Here is a 15,947-nt window from a genome sequence, read left to right as displayed (position 1 = left end):
GTGGGAACAGTGAATGTGCCGCTCCCACACAGTCCAAATGGAAGGTCTTCGGCCGAGCGACGTCCGGCGCCATTTTCTTGTGGACCGGAAGCCGCGGCCAAACAGTAAGATGACGACTTCCGGTCGCGGCTTCCGGACTTGTGCACTTGGAGCGGAGGGAGCAGCGGCAGCAGGAGCAGGTAAGTTATTTCTGTGTATGTACGTGTTTTACTGTGTGATTACTACTGTATGTAAACCTACTACACTGTGTGTTAGCTCAAAAAATGGCGACACACAGTGTAGGAGGTTTGACCGTTCAATCCCCTCCTTTCTCCTGCCACTAGCCAGGATAACGGAGGGGGGATTCTGTGAGGACGCTAGAGCGAGTGTGTCTTCTCAAATTTTGCAGCATAAAGCAATGAGATTGCTTTACAACATGCCAATGCTGCAATTTTGGGTATTGCTCCCTCTAGTGACCAGCACATGGAAATGTTATACATTAGAATCTAATTTATAATATTTCCTGACTCGTGAAAAAATTAGCACAATGTCTAATCATTTATACACTAACTGTTTAACTAAAAAAAACAACATATTTTTTTTTTTCTAGCGACACATTCCCTTTAAGATTCCCATTTCCCCTTATTTAGCGTTGCTCTTCATACACATGGAGGTCGTTCCTTCCAGATTCAGGCCATTGACATGTAAAATCTTGGTTATGGCCAAATTAGTCTTGACCAGACATTGGAAGAGCGCCTGTGCCCCTACATTTCAGGAACTGCTTTCATCAATCAACACTTAGAAAATAATAGCATATGGCAACTTTTCCTCTTCTACATTCACTAATATTTGGAGTAATTGGATTCTTAGCCCTTTTCCTCAACCAAGTTTAATGAGCTAGTTGGAATAATGTGAACCGAAACTTGATGCTGGCTTTATGGTTATGATTTGATAACTTGATTATTTCATGATTATCGATTTTCTTCTTCCTCTCTTTTTCAAGCTTACGTTGGAGTGACATATGTGTAATTCTATGAAAATTAATAAAAAAATTGTTCCAAAAAAAAAAAAAAGGGAACTTCCCTAAAAAATACAATCCAGGGTGATGCAAATGAAAGCGGGGGTACAGGAACCCGGGAAATATGGCCGCTTTGTTTTATAAAACAGCACTGCACCTGTCCAGAGGTTGTGTCTGGTATTGCAGCTCAGCACCATTGAAGTGAATGTAGCTGAGCTGCAATACCGGTCACAACCTGTGGGTGTGGCGCAGTTTAAAAAAAAAAAAAAAAAGCAGCCCTGTTTTTCTCATCCCATTTACACCAGACCTTATTAAACAGCCATATTAGAGTCCCCGATTATTTTCTTTTTAGGATAAAGATTTATTAAACAAGTTGCATAAACATACAAAATATAATATATAATTCCAGTGTCGACGAGTCTCCACAACCTTATAATAAGGAAGTACTAGTTATTAGAAGAAAACTACTGCCCTCATATATACACAGTACATCGTAGACTCCCAATCAGACAATTATTCCATCCCACTGGGCACATGTGCTCAGATACCTTGCCCCGATCAGGATTTCCTGGATGATATTGTTCCCACCATGGCAATGTCCAATGAAATGCTCAGCGAATGTTAAAGGGGTTGTCTGGGAATGGTACAGACATGGCTGCTTTGTTCCAAAAACGGCGCCACACCTGTCCACAGGTTGTGTCTGGTATTGCAGATCACCTCCACTGAAGTAAATGGGGCAGAGCTGCAGTACCACATACAACCTGTAGGCAGCTGCGGCACTGTTTTTTGTAACAAAGCAGCCAAGTCTTTTTAATCCTGTATGGCATTTTACGTTCTTCATTAGCAGCAATACCGAGCAGGGGGTCATTTCTAAGCATGTCCAATAAATGTCTCAATCCAAATCCCTTAAAGCAGCCACAGACGTGATAATAACTTGGTGGATTCAACACAGGATAAGGAGTTGGACAGGTCATTGGATCAACTGATCACAAATCAATGGCCTCCACAGAACGATCACGGCTCCTACCGCTGTTCACGGTTGGATGAAGCTAATTTTTGGCACAGCTCTGGTCACTTTAAGAATCTGAATTTGCATGTCCCTCTTTAAAATTGTAAAGGATTGCTACGTTTTGACAACCCCCCTTTAGATACTAGTTGTAGGAGTGGTCTCATCTATGCCGTCCAATGGACATTCACTCAAGTCATACAGCGCCATCTGTTGTCCAAAAAGAAATGAAAATCAAAGTAGCATTATAAAGACTGGAATGTGCTAGATAGTGGTGTAAAAAAACAAACTATAGCCAGAGGCCCGGGCTCCACCAGTCACCTGAAGCCTACGAGGAGGCAGGACTTGCTTCCAAAAACAGCCTTGCCCTGACCATGAAATTGCTGTCCTGCAATGGAGATGATGCGACTACCACAACAGAGGTCTCACTCCCTGACTTAACCTAGAAAGTAAATAGCAAAAAACCAACAACAGCCAAACACTCGAGTGTCGTCTCCGAGATACAAAACAGCCTCAGTTATCATCATGGTCCCACTTGTGCCTCTTGTGAGCCGCCTTTTGTACAAACGTCTTCCCACATTTCCGGCATTTATATTTCTTTTTCTGCTCGTGGACTTTCTCGTGTCTGGTCTTCTCGCTTCTGTTGTCGAACCGCCAATCGCATTTACTGCATTTATATTTCTTTTCCTGCTCGTGGACTTTCTCGTGTCTGGCCTTCTCGCTTCTTTTGTCGAACCGCCTATCGCATTTACTGCACTTAAACGTTTTTCCTTTGGCGTGTCTCCTCTGGTGGACCAGTAAACTACTCTTGTGGCCAAACTTTGCCCCGCAGGCATCACAGTGGAAGGGTTTTTCTCCGGTGTGCGCTCGCTGGTGTATAACGAACTGTGATTTGTAATCGTACTGGATGCCGCAGATGGTGCAGGCGTAGCGTTTAACGGCGTGGTTCTCGGCTCCGTGTTTAATGAGTTCTGCTTTCGAGCTGAACAGTTCCTCGCACTCCTCACACTTCTCCATGTGTGTTATTTGGTGCGTCTCCAGAGCCTGTGTGTCGGGGAAAGCCTCTTCACACTGATCACACCTGTGAGTCATGCGGTGCCCTTCCGCAGAAGACGATCTCTCGGGGCTCTTACTGGATGCCTGATCCCCTGTCCGTTTCTTAGAGGAGACCGAGGATCTGCCGCTTCCTTTCTCGGAGTGATTTGATTTTTGTTCGAGGCTGTCGTAAATATCCTCCGATGCCCAGTCACTGTCTGGTTCCCAATCTGAGGAGCTTTGTCTTTGCGGGAAATTCTCCACGTTTTCATCTTCTTCATCATCATCATCATCCGTCATGGGATCTGACAAAACAGAGAAGAGTCTAAAACTCTATTCACAATTAAAGCTGCTTGTGAAGGGCCTGTACAGAGCAGTGTATTATGGGAGATTTACATCCGGCATTGTAAAGTACAGCAAAAAAAAGGCAATTTCTTACCAGAATCCCAGTGTTCTGGGACTTCCCACGTGCGACTCATTGGGACATTATCTGTAACAAAGTCCCCATAGTCCTCCTTGTGCTGATCTATATAGCTCCATTCATCCATTGTGAAGTAGACGGCCACGTCACCACACTTCACAGGAAACTGTAAGACATGCGCTTTATATTAAATGGCAATGGAGTAGACATTTTCTAGTTTTACTTCTGATGGCACCGGCCTGCGGGCTCCTCGGTAACAAACGCCTGATCTCAGGTCGGTAACGGTTAGAAGTTTACTCAGTGCTGCCCCCTTATATACATTTACTGCCTTTCTCAATTCTCTCGTGGAAAATTCTGGGAAACGTCACTAGCATGAGGCAATATGGCTTCTCACCTCTCCGGTCAGCTGGTGCACACCTTTATGGATGGAGTTCTTGTTCACGGTGACCCATTCCTGTTATAAAATCATGAAAAAAATACACCAAATATGAACACTGACTAATATCAACTCTAAGTTAAAGGGGAAAGCCAGATAAAAGATATTGTAAAAAGTGTCAGTCATTGGGCATCCATGGACCCAGAACACAGCCAATCTCTAATTCTGAAGGGCAACATCTGAAATCTAAAGCCTAAAGGACCATTGGGTCCAAGCGTGATTTATCATCAAAGGTCGAAGAAGAAGAGGGGCTCACCTCTCCAGATATCAGGGAGACAATCTCCAAGGCTTGGTTTAAGATTCTTGCCGTCTTCAGGTCCTTATTTTTATCAATTGTGAAGACGCGGGCCACGTACCGCAACATTGAGAACTATGGGGGAGACAGAAGAAAGTGAAGTCACCAAACATCGGCCTGCCAGTCAACAACTACTCAAGTCTCTGCAAGTTTTTTCAGCTGATCAGAATAGCGTTTCGTCTTTCTCCTTAAAGGCTATCTACAGTTTTACCGGGTGCCGACTTTAAGTAGAGTGGTCACTAAGAACCCTGTTGCTTCAGGTCAATGCTTGATGGAATCTCCACGAGACACCCCTTGGACCATGTAAACTTTTTTTTTTCCTTCCCGACAAACAGGGTTTTAGGGAAAACCCATTAGCAAGTTTGGACAAGAAACCCAACTACTGAAGACAATGGATGGAAAGCCGCTAACTCAGAGACTGACCTATTAGGGTTGTCAGGGTTTCCTTTAGACTAAACAAATCTCAAGAAATGGTAAACTCACCAGTTCGCTCTCCGAATGACTGCCGTCACAATAGCCCCCAAAACCATCCTTTGACTTATACTCCGTTGTGAGCGAGCATCGCTTCATACCCGGATACTTGGTGCCACGTGGCACTTTGTAGAAATGATCATGCAGAACTTTCCATGGCTCTCCATCCACGTTATTCTCATACTCCGGCCATTGGATTGCTTGATCTACCTTCTTATTGGGCAAGTCAGGGAACGTTGGGTCGGTCTCAGTGGCAGTATTCAGCCGTTCATGCCGCATGCCATCTGGTAAACCAGCACATGTGTTGGCATCCTCAAGGCTAGGACGGGGGCATTTGCCAAAATCTGGCGCTGAGGGATTTACATGTTCATTGGGCCTTTCCTCAGGCTTAGATTCTGCTGTTGACGTGCCGACATTAACCCCAAAAGTATCAGTGATTATATTGTTGTCCTGATTAGCTTTAATGCCAGGATTTATCAGTTGGTTATTGCCGCATAGAGCTATATTTGATACCATAGAAACATTGTTTGTCCACAGACTTATGGGCAGGTAAATATTCTGTAATACGGGAGTAACCGCGGGCTCAATTCTGTTAGATGGTTTATCCCGCTCAGGGAATATTGTTGGAATAGCACCTTTCAAAAGTACTTTTTGTGACCCATCTAAAGTGTAGCATTCTGGGGCAAAATGGGCAGAGCAAATCCGGAAAACACCAGTCTTTCTCTCCAAAATCCCCTTTGCAAAAAAGTCAAGGTCACCAAAGTCCTGGTTGGTCTGTAGAAGCCATTTTTTAATCAAGGTCAAGTCCTTAGGAAACATGTGTAGAGTCACTCCAGGGGTGCTGTACTTCCACCCAGCGTAATGCAGGCAGCCCTTCACAATACATTGCGGCATCTCGCCTGTCTGAAAAATTACAAGGACAAGGTTAATTTACTTTCATATACTCATAGTTTTATACATTCAAGCCTTAAACTAAGGACCAACTTCTTTCCTCTTGAGTGACGCAACCCAGGTTTACATTTCCCACCAGAACCTTGTGCGAATACGGATAATGTGCATAACATGACAACACTGATGGGCAGAACGTCTCAAATTACACGGGAGCGGAGAAGAGTCTAGTCCATCACTTCAAAAATTGTAAATTGACGACGGTTATTCACGGTTAGGACTTGAGATAGTGATCCACCGTATATTTCTTCAATCACGAGATATTCCTATAAACTGAACCCATAGTAGAAAACCATCCCTACATCTAAATTCAGAAATCTGGACACTTGACGAAGAGGAGAAATCACCATCCGTTGACCCAGTCCCATCTCTCCCACCTACTTCTTATAATGTATCTCTCAGACGTCATGAGTTATTACAGGAGTAATGGATATTCTTCCTAATACTCGATTATTTCCAGAAGACACAAATCATAATTGATGGTCCAGCAATGACTTATCACTGGAGACTCTCACACCAATATGGGGTTTATACTGATCTGTGGCCAAGAATAAGGACACGACTCATGTGATAAGGAGGAGCAGCATCATCATCATACGACACAGGACGATGAGTTATAACCAGTCACCAGGATCGGGAACCTTACAACGAACGCTAAAGAGCAGAAATAATGGTTGTGTTTTCTATATTAAACCAATTTGTCATACTGAAGCCATCAGTGCCCATCAATGGCGAATATTGTGGAGTAATTGGGGACAAGTTTCTCATCTTCTAAAACAAAAATAAACCGGGGGGGGGGACGACAAACCGTTCAAAAGTGGACCCTGAAGTCCATCAGATTTATAGGATCTTCTCAGACAACCAGAATTCCACACTGCGATCACGTGTAATATTGAAAAGCAGCTTTGCGTAGTCCAATGAAGGGTTGTCTGCTCATTCCAGTGAAAAAAAAAACCCAAAAAAACAAAAACAAACAGCTTCTTCCAATGTAGATGGTACAATCTGTCCCTCAGTGCATGATCCTGGAGGTTCTTGGGCATGACCTTTAGGAGGATTACTCTCCACTAAAGATCGGGATTAGGTTGCAAACTTCAGGTTTGCCTGCCGAGATGATGTTCAACACCCAGAACAGATTCTGACTTTCATTGGACGGTCTCTTTGCTGTGCTGAGAACGGTTGGTTGTCCAGAGTCTCCTCCCACTGTTGTTTGCTTGGGTCATCCACCACCGTTTTCTGACCAGCCTTCCTTACGGCTGTGGCGTCATGAAGCTTCTGTGCCTGTCAGATAGTACCAGATTTAGATCTTGGCTTACCTTCTGGCAACAATTGTGCAAGGTGAGATAATATAGTAAACTATATTACTTAATTGACAAATAAAACGACGCATCAGCGGTTGTGGATATAATAGAATACAGATCTTGGAGACGCATGGTTGCCGGTCTAGCAGGACTCCTCTCCACTACATCCAATACTGTCCCTTCTATCATACTAACCTCGTGGGGCCTGTAATCTGTACCTCTGGAGTTTGTCCGGTCCGTAGAGTTAACAGAGCTGCCCAAATACTGGCATGTGAGGAGGCCTTCTTTCTTGGGTAAGATAGTTACCATGTCACGGACAGGGTCTCAAAGTACTTTCTCCAATAACGGTCTATGGATTTGGGTGTCAGATGGATCAGTCTGAACACCTTGTAATGAACAAGCGTTTAGTCTTGCATTCATTGGATTTGAATGTTGACCAGAACCTTCAGGTTTTTTTTCCTTCTTTGCCGTTTTAAAACGGTCCCATTAAGGTCGTGATAAACTGGGAAAATACTTGGGAGGGCATCAGGTTTTAGAATTTTGCAATATTCATCTATTATATAACAGTCGGTTGTGAAATGTGCTGAACAAAGACGATATCTGTCATTTTTGGTTGAGATGTGCTGAGCTAAAGCATTGAGGTCTTCAAACGTTTGCCCTGTTTGGAGAAGCCAAGCCTTTATCCGATCTACAGATCGGGGGAAACCGTGCATTATCACATCCGGAAACTTATTCTTTTCCCCACACCTGTGTGGGCAGCCTGAAATAAAACAATAAGGCATTGTTGTCCACCTGCGGAGAGCAAGACAAAGAATTTTAATGGAATTTTTCATTAGTTTGACAAGACGAATCGAAATTCATAGAAGAGAACTGAACATGGAACAGCCAGGAAAGCAAATAAGTGGATCCTCGACTGAACCAAGCTAAATCTTCCACATATGGAACAAGTTAGACTGAAGCTCGGACTGGGAGCTCGTTGGAAAGGCCAATTGTGCTCAGAAAACATCAAGGTGAAGAGGATGACACATACACACGCGAGGTTTATTTTTATCTGGTCTACAACGAACTTTGTAGGGTCAGGATTATTGTAATTAGTCTTATTATGTATGTTTTCAGTTTCTCCACAATGTCCCGAGTTCCATTTGGGCCTTCATGAATTATGATTGCCTTCAGCTATCCCGGTATTTGTCGTCCTCTTTCCCAGTCAACTCTGCTGAGAGTAGTCTGCCCACTGAGGTGGGTCCAGAATACGGTAAAGCTTGGTAGCTCGGACGATGCATTTATGAGCAGTAACTTCGCGCACCTAACAGTTGACCACCACGCGGTGCTGTGTCTGCCCTGCTCTCCGTGCTGCCAATCAGCGGCCCATCGCCACTGATTTCGGCAATTAACCCCAATTGCGATCGCCGCATTTAAGAGGTTTAGAGCAAATCGGCAGTCCCCACATGTATTTGCGGGGGCTGACGATCCTCGTCACGGCAACCGGAGGCCAGACAATGGCCTCCAGGCTGTCATGTACGGAAGCCTAGGAGGACCAGCCAGAGGCTGGTCCTCCTAGGCTTCCTGTCAGTGATAGTCACGTCACAATGACAGAACACATTACACTACGTAGGTAGTGTAATGTATTCCTGCAGCGATGCAAGTCTAAATGTCCCCTAGTGGGACAAGTTAAAAAAAAACAAAAATATGATAATAAAAATGTAAAAAATAAAAGTTATAAGTCACAAACAGAAAATGCTTTTTTTCCTATAATAAGTCTTATTATAGGAAAAAAAAATGAACGCATTAAAAAAAAAAAGCACACATATTTGGTATCCCCGCGTTCGTAACGACCTCAACTATAATAATATTTTTCCCGCACGGTGAAGACCGGGAAAAAAAAAAACAAAAAAAACACGAAGCTAGAATGATTATTTTTTGATCACCACCCCTCCCAAAATATAGAATAAAAAGTGATCAAAATGTCGCATGTACTCCAAAACAGTACCAATAAAAACTAAAACCCATCTCACAAAAAAACAAGCCCTTACACAGCTTTTTTGACTGAAAACTAAAAAAGTTACGGCTCTTTGAATACGGTGACACACAAAAATAAGTTTAAAAAGTGATTTTATGGTGTAAAATGCTGCAAAACATTAAAAAAACTATATACATTTGGTATCGCCGTAATCGTATCGACCCGCAGAATAAAGTAAAATGGTCATTTATAGCCCATGGTAAAACGCCATAAAAAAATAAAAAAAAACATTGTCAGAGCCCCAAAATGGTACCAATGAAAACTACAGATTGTCCCACAACAAATAAGTCCTCACACAGCTCCGGTGGAGAAAAAATAAAGACGTTCTGGCTCTCAGAATATGGCGGATAAGATCGGGCGCCATTTCAGTGCGACAACGGCCACACATCTGCGGATTTTTATTTACCCCATTATTATACCCTCTTATTATGCCCCTGAAATACCAGCAAAACGCCAAACAGAACTACTACCAAGCAAAATGGCGTCCCTCCCTTCTGAGTCCTGCAGCGTGCCCAAACAGCCCTTTACGTTCACATATATGGCATTGCCATTCCCGGGAGAACCCGGTTAATATTTTATGAGGTATTTGTCTTCAGTGGCACAAACTGGGCACAACATATTATGCACTAAAATGGCATATCGGAATTTTGGCAAAAAAAAATAACAAATTTGTACATTTCACCTCTACTTTGCTTTAATTCCTGTGAAACGCCTAAAGGGTTAAGAAACTTTCTGAATGCTGTTTTGAATACTTTGAGGGGTGAAGTTTTCAAAATGGTGATTTATGGGGACTTTCTAATATATAAGGCACTAAAAGCCACTTCAAAACTGAACTGGTCCCTGAAAAAATAGCTTTTTTAAATTTTCTTGAAAATGTGAGAAATTGCTGCTAAAGTTCTAAGCCTTGTGACGTCCTAGAAAAATAAAAGAATGTTCAAAAAACGATGCAAACATAAAGTAGACATATGGGTGATGTTAATTAGTAACTATTTTGTGTGGTATTACTATCTATTTTACAAGCAGATACATTGACATTTATAAAAATGCTAAGTTTTTGCAAAATTTTCTCCAAGTCTTGGTGTTTTGTTTTTTTACAAACAAATATTGAATTTATCGACCAATTTTTTTCACTAACATAAAGTACAATAGGTCACGAGAAAATCTCAGAATCGCTTGGATAGGTGAAAGAATTCAGACGTTATTACCACATAAAGTGACACGTCAGATTTGAAAAATTGGCTGTCCTGAAGGCCAAAACAAGCTCAGTCCTGAAGGGGTTAATATGTGACAAATACAACCAGTATCATTACTTTTAAAGAGAGGAAAATGGGAAAAAATGGTAAGTATTCAAATTTCCATTTTTTTTCCTTTTACCATCTAATAAAATTACTTTAACCAAAAAAGTTTGAAAACCATATAATTCTCCCTCGGTCTTTTCTTAGTATGCAGATCACACGTAGTAGGGATGTAATGGCTGGTGGCCATCAGATCTCTATTAGATGTGCTCTTTATACAGATTGGGTCCGACCATCATCTTCCTCTCTCCCATGTAACTGTCAGAGACCTGTGACGTCATTTTCAATCAACGGCCCGAATGAATACGAGCAGATCACTTGGCGAGTCGAGCCGATACAGAGTCCGCTCTACATTAATGGGAAGGTGCGATACAGCGATATTTGCCATTGAAGATGAGATGGATTGTAGATTTATTCCCCAGCTGTACAGGAAATGGCCTTGTACGTATAGCTACAGATTGGAGACGGGAAATGGTTAAAGTTCTTACCAGCATGTAACATGCCTTCCCTTCATCCAGAAGTGCCAGACATTTATTAACACAATTTGGGAGCCAAAGACAGCCCTCCACTGTCGTACCCAAACCTAGAACCCAAACGTTTATTAGTGGGCAGATAAATAACAGAAAGAACATTAGATACTGTAGACAATGACGTTCAATGACCTGTCCGGTATTTGGTAAAACATTTTGTCTGACATATATGCGGGTGCAGATGATTGGGTATGGGTACAGATGATTGGGTACGGTGGATTTTATAGATGGTTCTTGGTGGAAGATGAACAGGTTTGGCATGGGTTGGGTAAAATCAGACGTGAATAGAACTTTCCTCACCAAAAACATCCAATGCTTGTAGTTGTATCCTTCATACTAACCTCAAGGGGACCTTGTTCTGGATGAGACTGGTCCTCCAGACCATGGAACATAAGGCGGTGGTCTTCTTCCTTGGGCGAGTCTATTACAATGCGACGAATAGCATCCGTATGATGGTCTTCCAGGTGCTCATCAATATTTTCCGATTTTATAGAAGTCAGCAATCTTGGGTGCTCCTGTAGTGCCGGCATGGTCCCATCTTCATGTTCAGCATACGGCAGTTGATCCTGCTCTTCTTTGAGTCCCGAAAGCAGAGATTGAGGGCCGCTTGGCACAGAGTGTTCTAGGACACGATGAGGATCTTGAAGAAGATGCTGAAACTCTTTATCTGGTAAAGATCCATCGTACTGTTGAAGATCTCTTCTGTCAAAACAGGACAGGTCCGTCTGGGTTTCGGCACCCTGTAACAAATACTCTCTTTCCGTCCAGGCTTCTCCTCTAGCAGATTCTTGCCAAAGCAAGTGAGGTTGCGAGTTGGAAAGCTGACTCAAAACATCTTTTTTTTGCTTCCGTGCCCGTCTACGGCTGTGATGGACCCCAGGCGGAGGGAAAATGCTTGGGAGGGCATCAGGTCGAAGAATGCTGTGGGATTTATTTGCTTTATAACTGTCTACTGTAAAATGTGCGGAGCAAAGGCGATGTCCGTTGTTCTTCTTTCCATCGTAGATCCGTTGTGCCAATCCGTCCAAGTCTTCAAATATCTGACCAGTCCGGAGAAGCCAAGCCTTGATTCGATCCAGGGATCGGGGGAAGGCATGCATTATGACTCCCGGAAACGAGTCCTTTTTGCCACACTTGTGTGGGCAGCCTAAAACAATACAACTGGGCATGATTGTCCCCCTGCGAAGATTAAGACAAAAGAAACAACATTTTTCTCTTTAATAAAACTATTCATTCGACAAGATGAAAATAGAGGAATAGTGAGAGACTAAAAACGGTTTAACTAAAGCATCTCACACAATAGGGAGCAGGTACCTCATCATCTTAGAGAAAATGATGCCCCAATTCTACCAGCGTGGCCTATCAAATGTTGTTGTATATCTTATTAAAGACGTTTCTATATAGGTTGTCGATAGAAGGGTGACCAAACACAAGTAGATGCCGTCTGAGACATCTGCCCGTCCCGTCCACCTATGTACTCCAGCTCATCATAAAGGAAAAGTATGGCCAACTTCTTGTTTTTAACGAAAAACCGTCCACTAATTTTCTGCAGATGATCAGGATCAGTAATGGTTCTGTTTACATGGATTTTTTGGCGTTTAGAGTGGACCGGTCATCGCCTGTACACAGGAGAGCCAGACATCTTGTGAAGATGCAACCTATTTGTGAATTAGCAAACCCATAAACCACTGGTAGAATAGACGTACTTACCGAGGGTCATCCAATTCAGTCCAAGCCGTTCATCCCGGTCCAGAGCATCCATGGACTGGAGTACGTTTCTAAGCGTCCACGGCTCAAGACGTTTAGGATACATGAATATGAAGACGGCATTGAGAGACTTTGCGTCTGACAATGCCCCCACTGAAATCATGAAGAACCAGGTAGAAGGGTCTCAGACGCACCAACGTTCATGAATAAAGGAAAAACAAAAATCTTGCAGTATTTACACCTTCCTGATCAGCACCAAAAAAGTTACCAAAATCTTTTAACACTTTAGACTTCCTGTCTTACAGAAAACGGTACCTTAAAAGTGTTGGCCACCCCTTAACAATTAGAGATATTCCCATCTTAGACATTTATGGCACTTCTATGGGCGTTATGGACACCGCATAGCACGGCCAGCTCTGGTGCTTCGTAATCTGGCCACCTCTCCACCTATATGCAACGACCGCCTAAGTGGGATGGGGTCGGGGAACCACGTTTTGGGTATAGGTGCGGGTCCAGAGATGGGACCTACATCTATCAGACATTTATGGCATATCCTGTCCATATACCGTAAGGGTCTAAGATGGGAATAACCCTTTAATGTCATATGCCCTAACGTTTAAGTTATACTCGGGGATCATGTGATATATTACATCACTGCGGCGTCCATCAATGCTCAGATGTGGTTTACATGGTCGCTTGCCCCGCAGTGCAAGCTACAGACCAGGTGGGGGATGCACTATTTCCAAAGACATCCCAGGTGTAAGGCTAGGTAACTTTTTACATTCGGGCATAGGACATTAATATATTTAGAAAGCGGCCAACCCCTTTAACGGGAAAGGATTGCTTATATTTTGTTTTACTAAATTAAAACATTTACTTTTTTTTTATTTTCTGAACGGCTATTCACAGCATTTAGAGATCTGCTTTACAGCAGCCACATGGACCATAGGAAACAATAGTCAGGATCTGATCCATTGACTTTATATGGGAGTGTGTAGTGGGCATGCTCTATGACCTGTTGAGGGGTCATTGTGCAGGGAGGGGAGGTGTCCATCGCCTATTATAAATGGTCGATCCGGTGTCGTCTATATATAGGTGTTACCTGTCAGTGTAATTCTGCCTGTGATGGTAATGAGATGTATACTGAGAAGTGATCTCTACAGAACAGGAAGGATCAGTATATAGTGAGGCTCACTAGCCAGAATTCACATAGCCGATTATATGCAGATTTATACTCAAGTTTTTCTTCTATATAGGAGCCATAGAACCACTGAGTGTAAGGGGCTTAAAGGGGTTTTCCAGTCTTAAGAAATGAATGGCCTATCCTCCCCATAGGCCATCAATATCTGATCGTGGGGGTCAGACTCAGCACCTCCACTGATTACCTGTTTTGAAGGGGCCACATCACTCGTATGAGCTCTGCTTCGTACTGTGAATCGCCTACACATTTGTTGCAAGCTCAAGTAAATGTGAGAAGGCTGTGACACTGAACCGCCGCTATAAGTGTGTCAGTGACTCATAGAACAAGCAGGGACCATAATAAAGGACAGGCCATCCATTTCTTAAGACTGGGATACCCTATAATCGCCTTTGTGAACAGACACGTACAACGTGTAAAGACAAGATACTGTACGTAATGCGTGACTGGATAAAAACAAAGGCTCAAGCATTCCTGTCCTTGTGCCCTTTACACAAGCCCATGGCACAAAAACAGGTGCAGAGGACAGCCGAGGGCCAGGATTGGTGAATATGTGGTTGCTCCAAGATAATATTGATCCACCTGCTCTGAAACGTCATCTATACCTGGCCAAAAACAGATCTGGTACCAAGAAGTGGGCATGGACTAGCGAGTTCTACATACAACAGACTATGAAAGTGGACAATTCAGTATAGTCCCAGAATGAATTGTCCCAGAAAAATCTACGTGACTACACCTAAAAGACACACAACTTCTACAATATTAGGACTTGAGGCACCAGCAAGAACATAATTACTAACCTCACGCCGGTCCAGAAGGACTGAACCCGTCACTTTCAACGGGACCGGCAGACTAATGTGTATGGGGACCTCCCGACTCTCCCCCAATGGCAGATGTCAAGGAAAAAAAAAAAAAAAAAAAAAAAGGTCGGGCATGTTGGGTTTCAATATTGCCCATCTTTTGTTCTCGCGGAATATAAGCGACTGGCAGAAGGGTCTGAAGCCGCCTATGGACCTCTCCCCACTCACGTTTATGGTGGAGTCGAGTGAAATAGCGATCAGCTTTCTCATGGTTGGAAACCTCTCCAGGATGAGAAAATATTCTATTGACCCACAAGGGAATTTCAAGGCCAATTGATGTTAAACTTTAGAATAACTTAAAAAAAAGAAAGAGTTTGAGACACATCCCATAATTGTTCCACCAGATGTCCACAGAGAACATATGGGATACTTGGAGTCATGTATAGGTTTGGTCCGATGTAGTAGATCGTGTCTGGCAGGTCCCGGATGATACAACGTCACCATGGCTGATGATAAAGTGAAGAAGGTTGATAATGAACCCGCTGGCTCCACGCCTTCCTGACCGATTCACTATTGGTTCCACCATTGTAGAGCGTTGACAAAGACAATGTGCCAAATAAGAAAAGCTGGTTACTTCTTGGCAGCCATTGCCAGGTCAAGAAACGAGGCACGTGCCAATCCTTGGGCAACCTGAGGGGTCTGTGTCCTCTTGCGTGTCCTCTAGGAATCTTAATATTTTCTCCTCTACGTGGGTCAATGGTTGTATAGACCAGGGGAGTAAACCGACGCTTCTTAATAAGTTACAGAACATGACGGGCCATTCACCACAACCCGTCCATGGAGACCACCAGACACCTTGACTGAACATACATGATCCAGACACAAGAGTGGACAGAAGAACCTCCTGAAAGGGTTTATAGTTGGACGTCGCCTCTTCACGTACTCTTCTCATTCTGTCACCACATCTAGTAAGGTAATGGTCTTGAGGGTGCACCGTCTTATACAAGAAGATCAAGTACTGAGGCCCCCCCACCACAAACAGCCGATCCACGGGGGTTCCAGCAGCGAGACCTCTGGTTAGGAGCCTCACTATGAGACCGTCCGATTCCACACATACAAATTACCTGGCCACGTCCCCTCGTCCAGCTTGTCACTTTATATGACAGATAGAATGCAGAGCGAAGCGCGGGCTAAAAAACAGCCGCAGCCCGGGCACAGGTTAGAAGCGGAAGAGACGCGAGTATGGCCAGATCCATACGCCTCATATTTGCAAAAGAAAGATGGTAAATGCACTGGACTACGCCACCGCGGGTTGTGGCCCACGCAGCGGGATCATACGTTGTTCTTACTCAACTTTTTGCTTTTTTTCCACCTTATTCATTTTCTCCTCAGTTACAGCGGACAGGTCCACGTTACCTTTTGTAATCACCGGGAAATATTTATTAGATTTTGCCTCTTCTAGTTTGTATTTTTGGCCACATATAATAATCAGG

General features: G+C 43.4%; 2 protein-coding genes across 3 annotated transcripts in view; both read right to left on the bottom strand.

Annotated features, from left to right (window-relative positions):
* LOC142665937 (manganese-dependent ADP-ribose/CDP-alcohol diphosphatase-like) overlaps positions 1-15,947 on the bottom strand; it is a 45,294-nt gene that overhangs the window by 27,586 nt on the left and 1,761 nt on the right. The window lies entirely within an intron of this gene.
* On the bottom strand, positions 1,356-11,924 carry LOC142665935 (uncharacterized). 2 transcript variants are annotated; one of them, XM_075845755.1, is made up of 6 exons: positions 11,091-11,924; positions 4,674-5,564; positions 4,152-4,265; positions 3,854-3,913; positions 3,478-3,625; positions 1,356-3,343 (listed from the first exon to the last, which is right to left on the bottom strand). In XM_075845755.1, the coding sequence occupies exons 1-6, from the start codon at positions 11,916-11,918 to the stop codon at positions 2,517-2,519; spliced, it is 2,868 nt and encodes a 955-aa protein (XP_075701870.1). In that variant the 5' UTR covers positions 11,919-11,924; the 3' UTR covers positions 1,356-2,516. The 2 variants fall into 2 exon arrangements, with proteins under 2 accessions (XP_075701870.1, XP_075701871.1); XM_075845756.1 differs by lacking the exon at positions 3,854-3,913.

This window comes from Rhinoderma darwinii, chromosome 13 (assembly GCF_050947455.1).
Source record: "Rhinoderma darwinii isolate aRhiDar2 chromosome 13, aRhiDar2.hap1, whole genome shotgun sequence".
NCBI classification, from domain to species: Eukaryota; Metazoa; Chordata; class Amphibia; order Anura; family Rhinodermatidae; genus Rhinoderma; species Rhinoderma darwinii.
The sequence above is the reverse complement of the archived record's forward strand: the minus strand, read 5'-3'. Positions and strand labels throughout refer to the sequence as shown.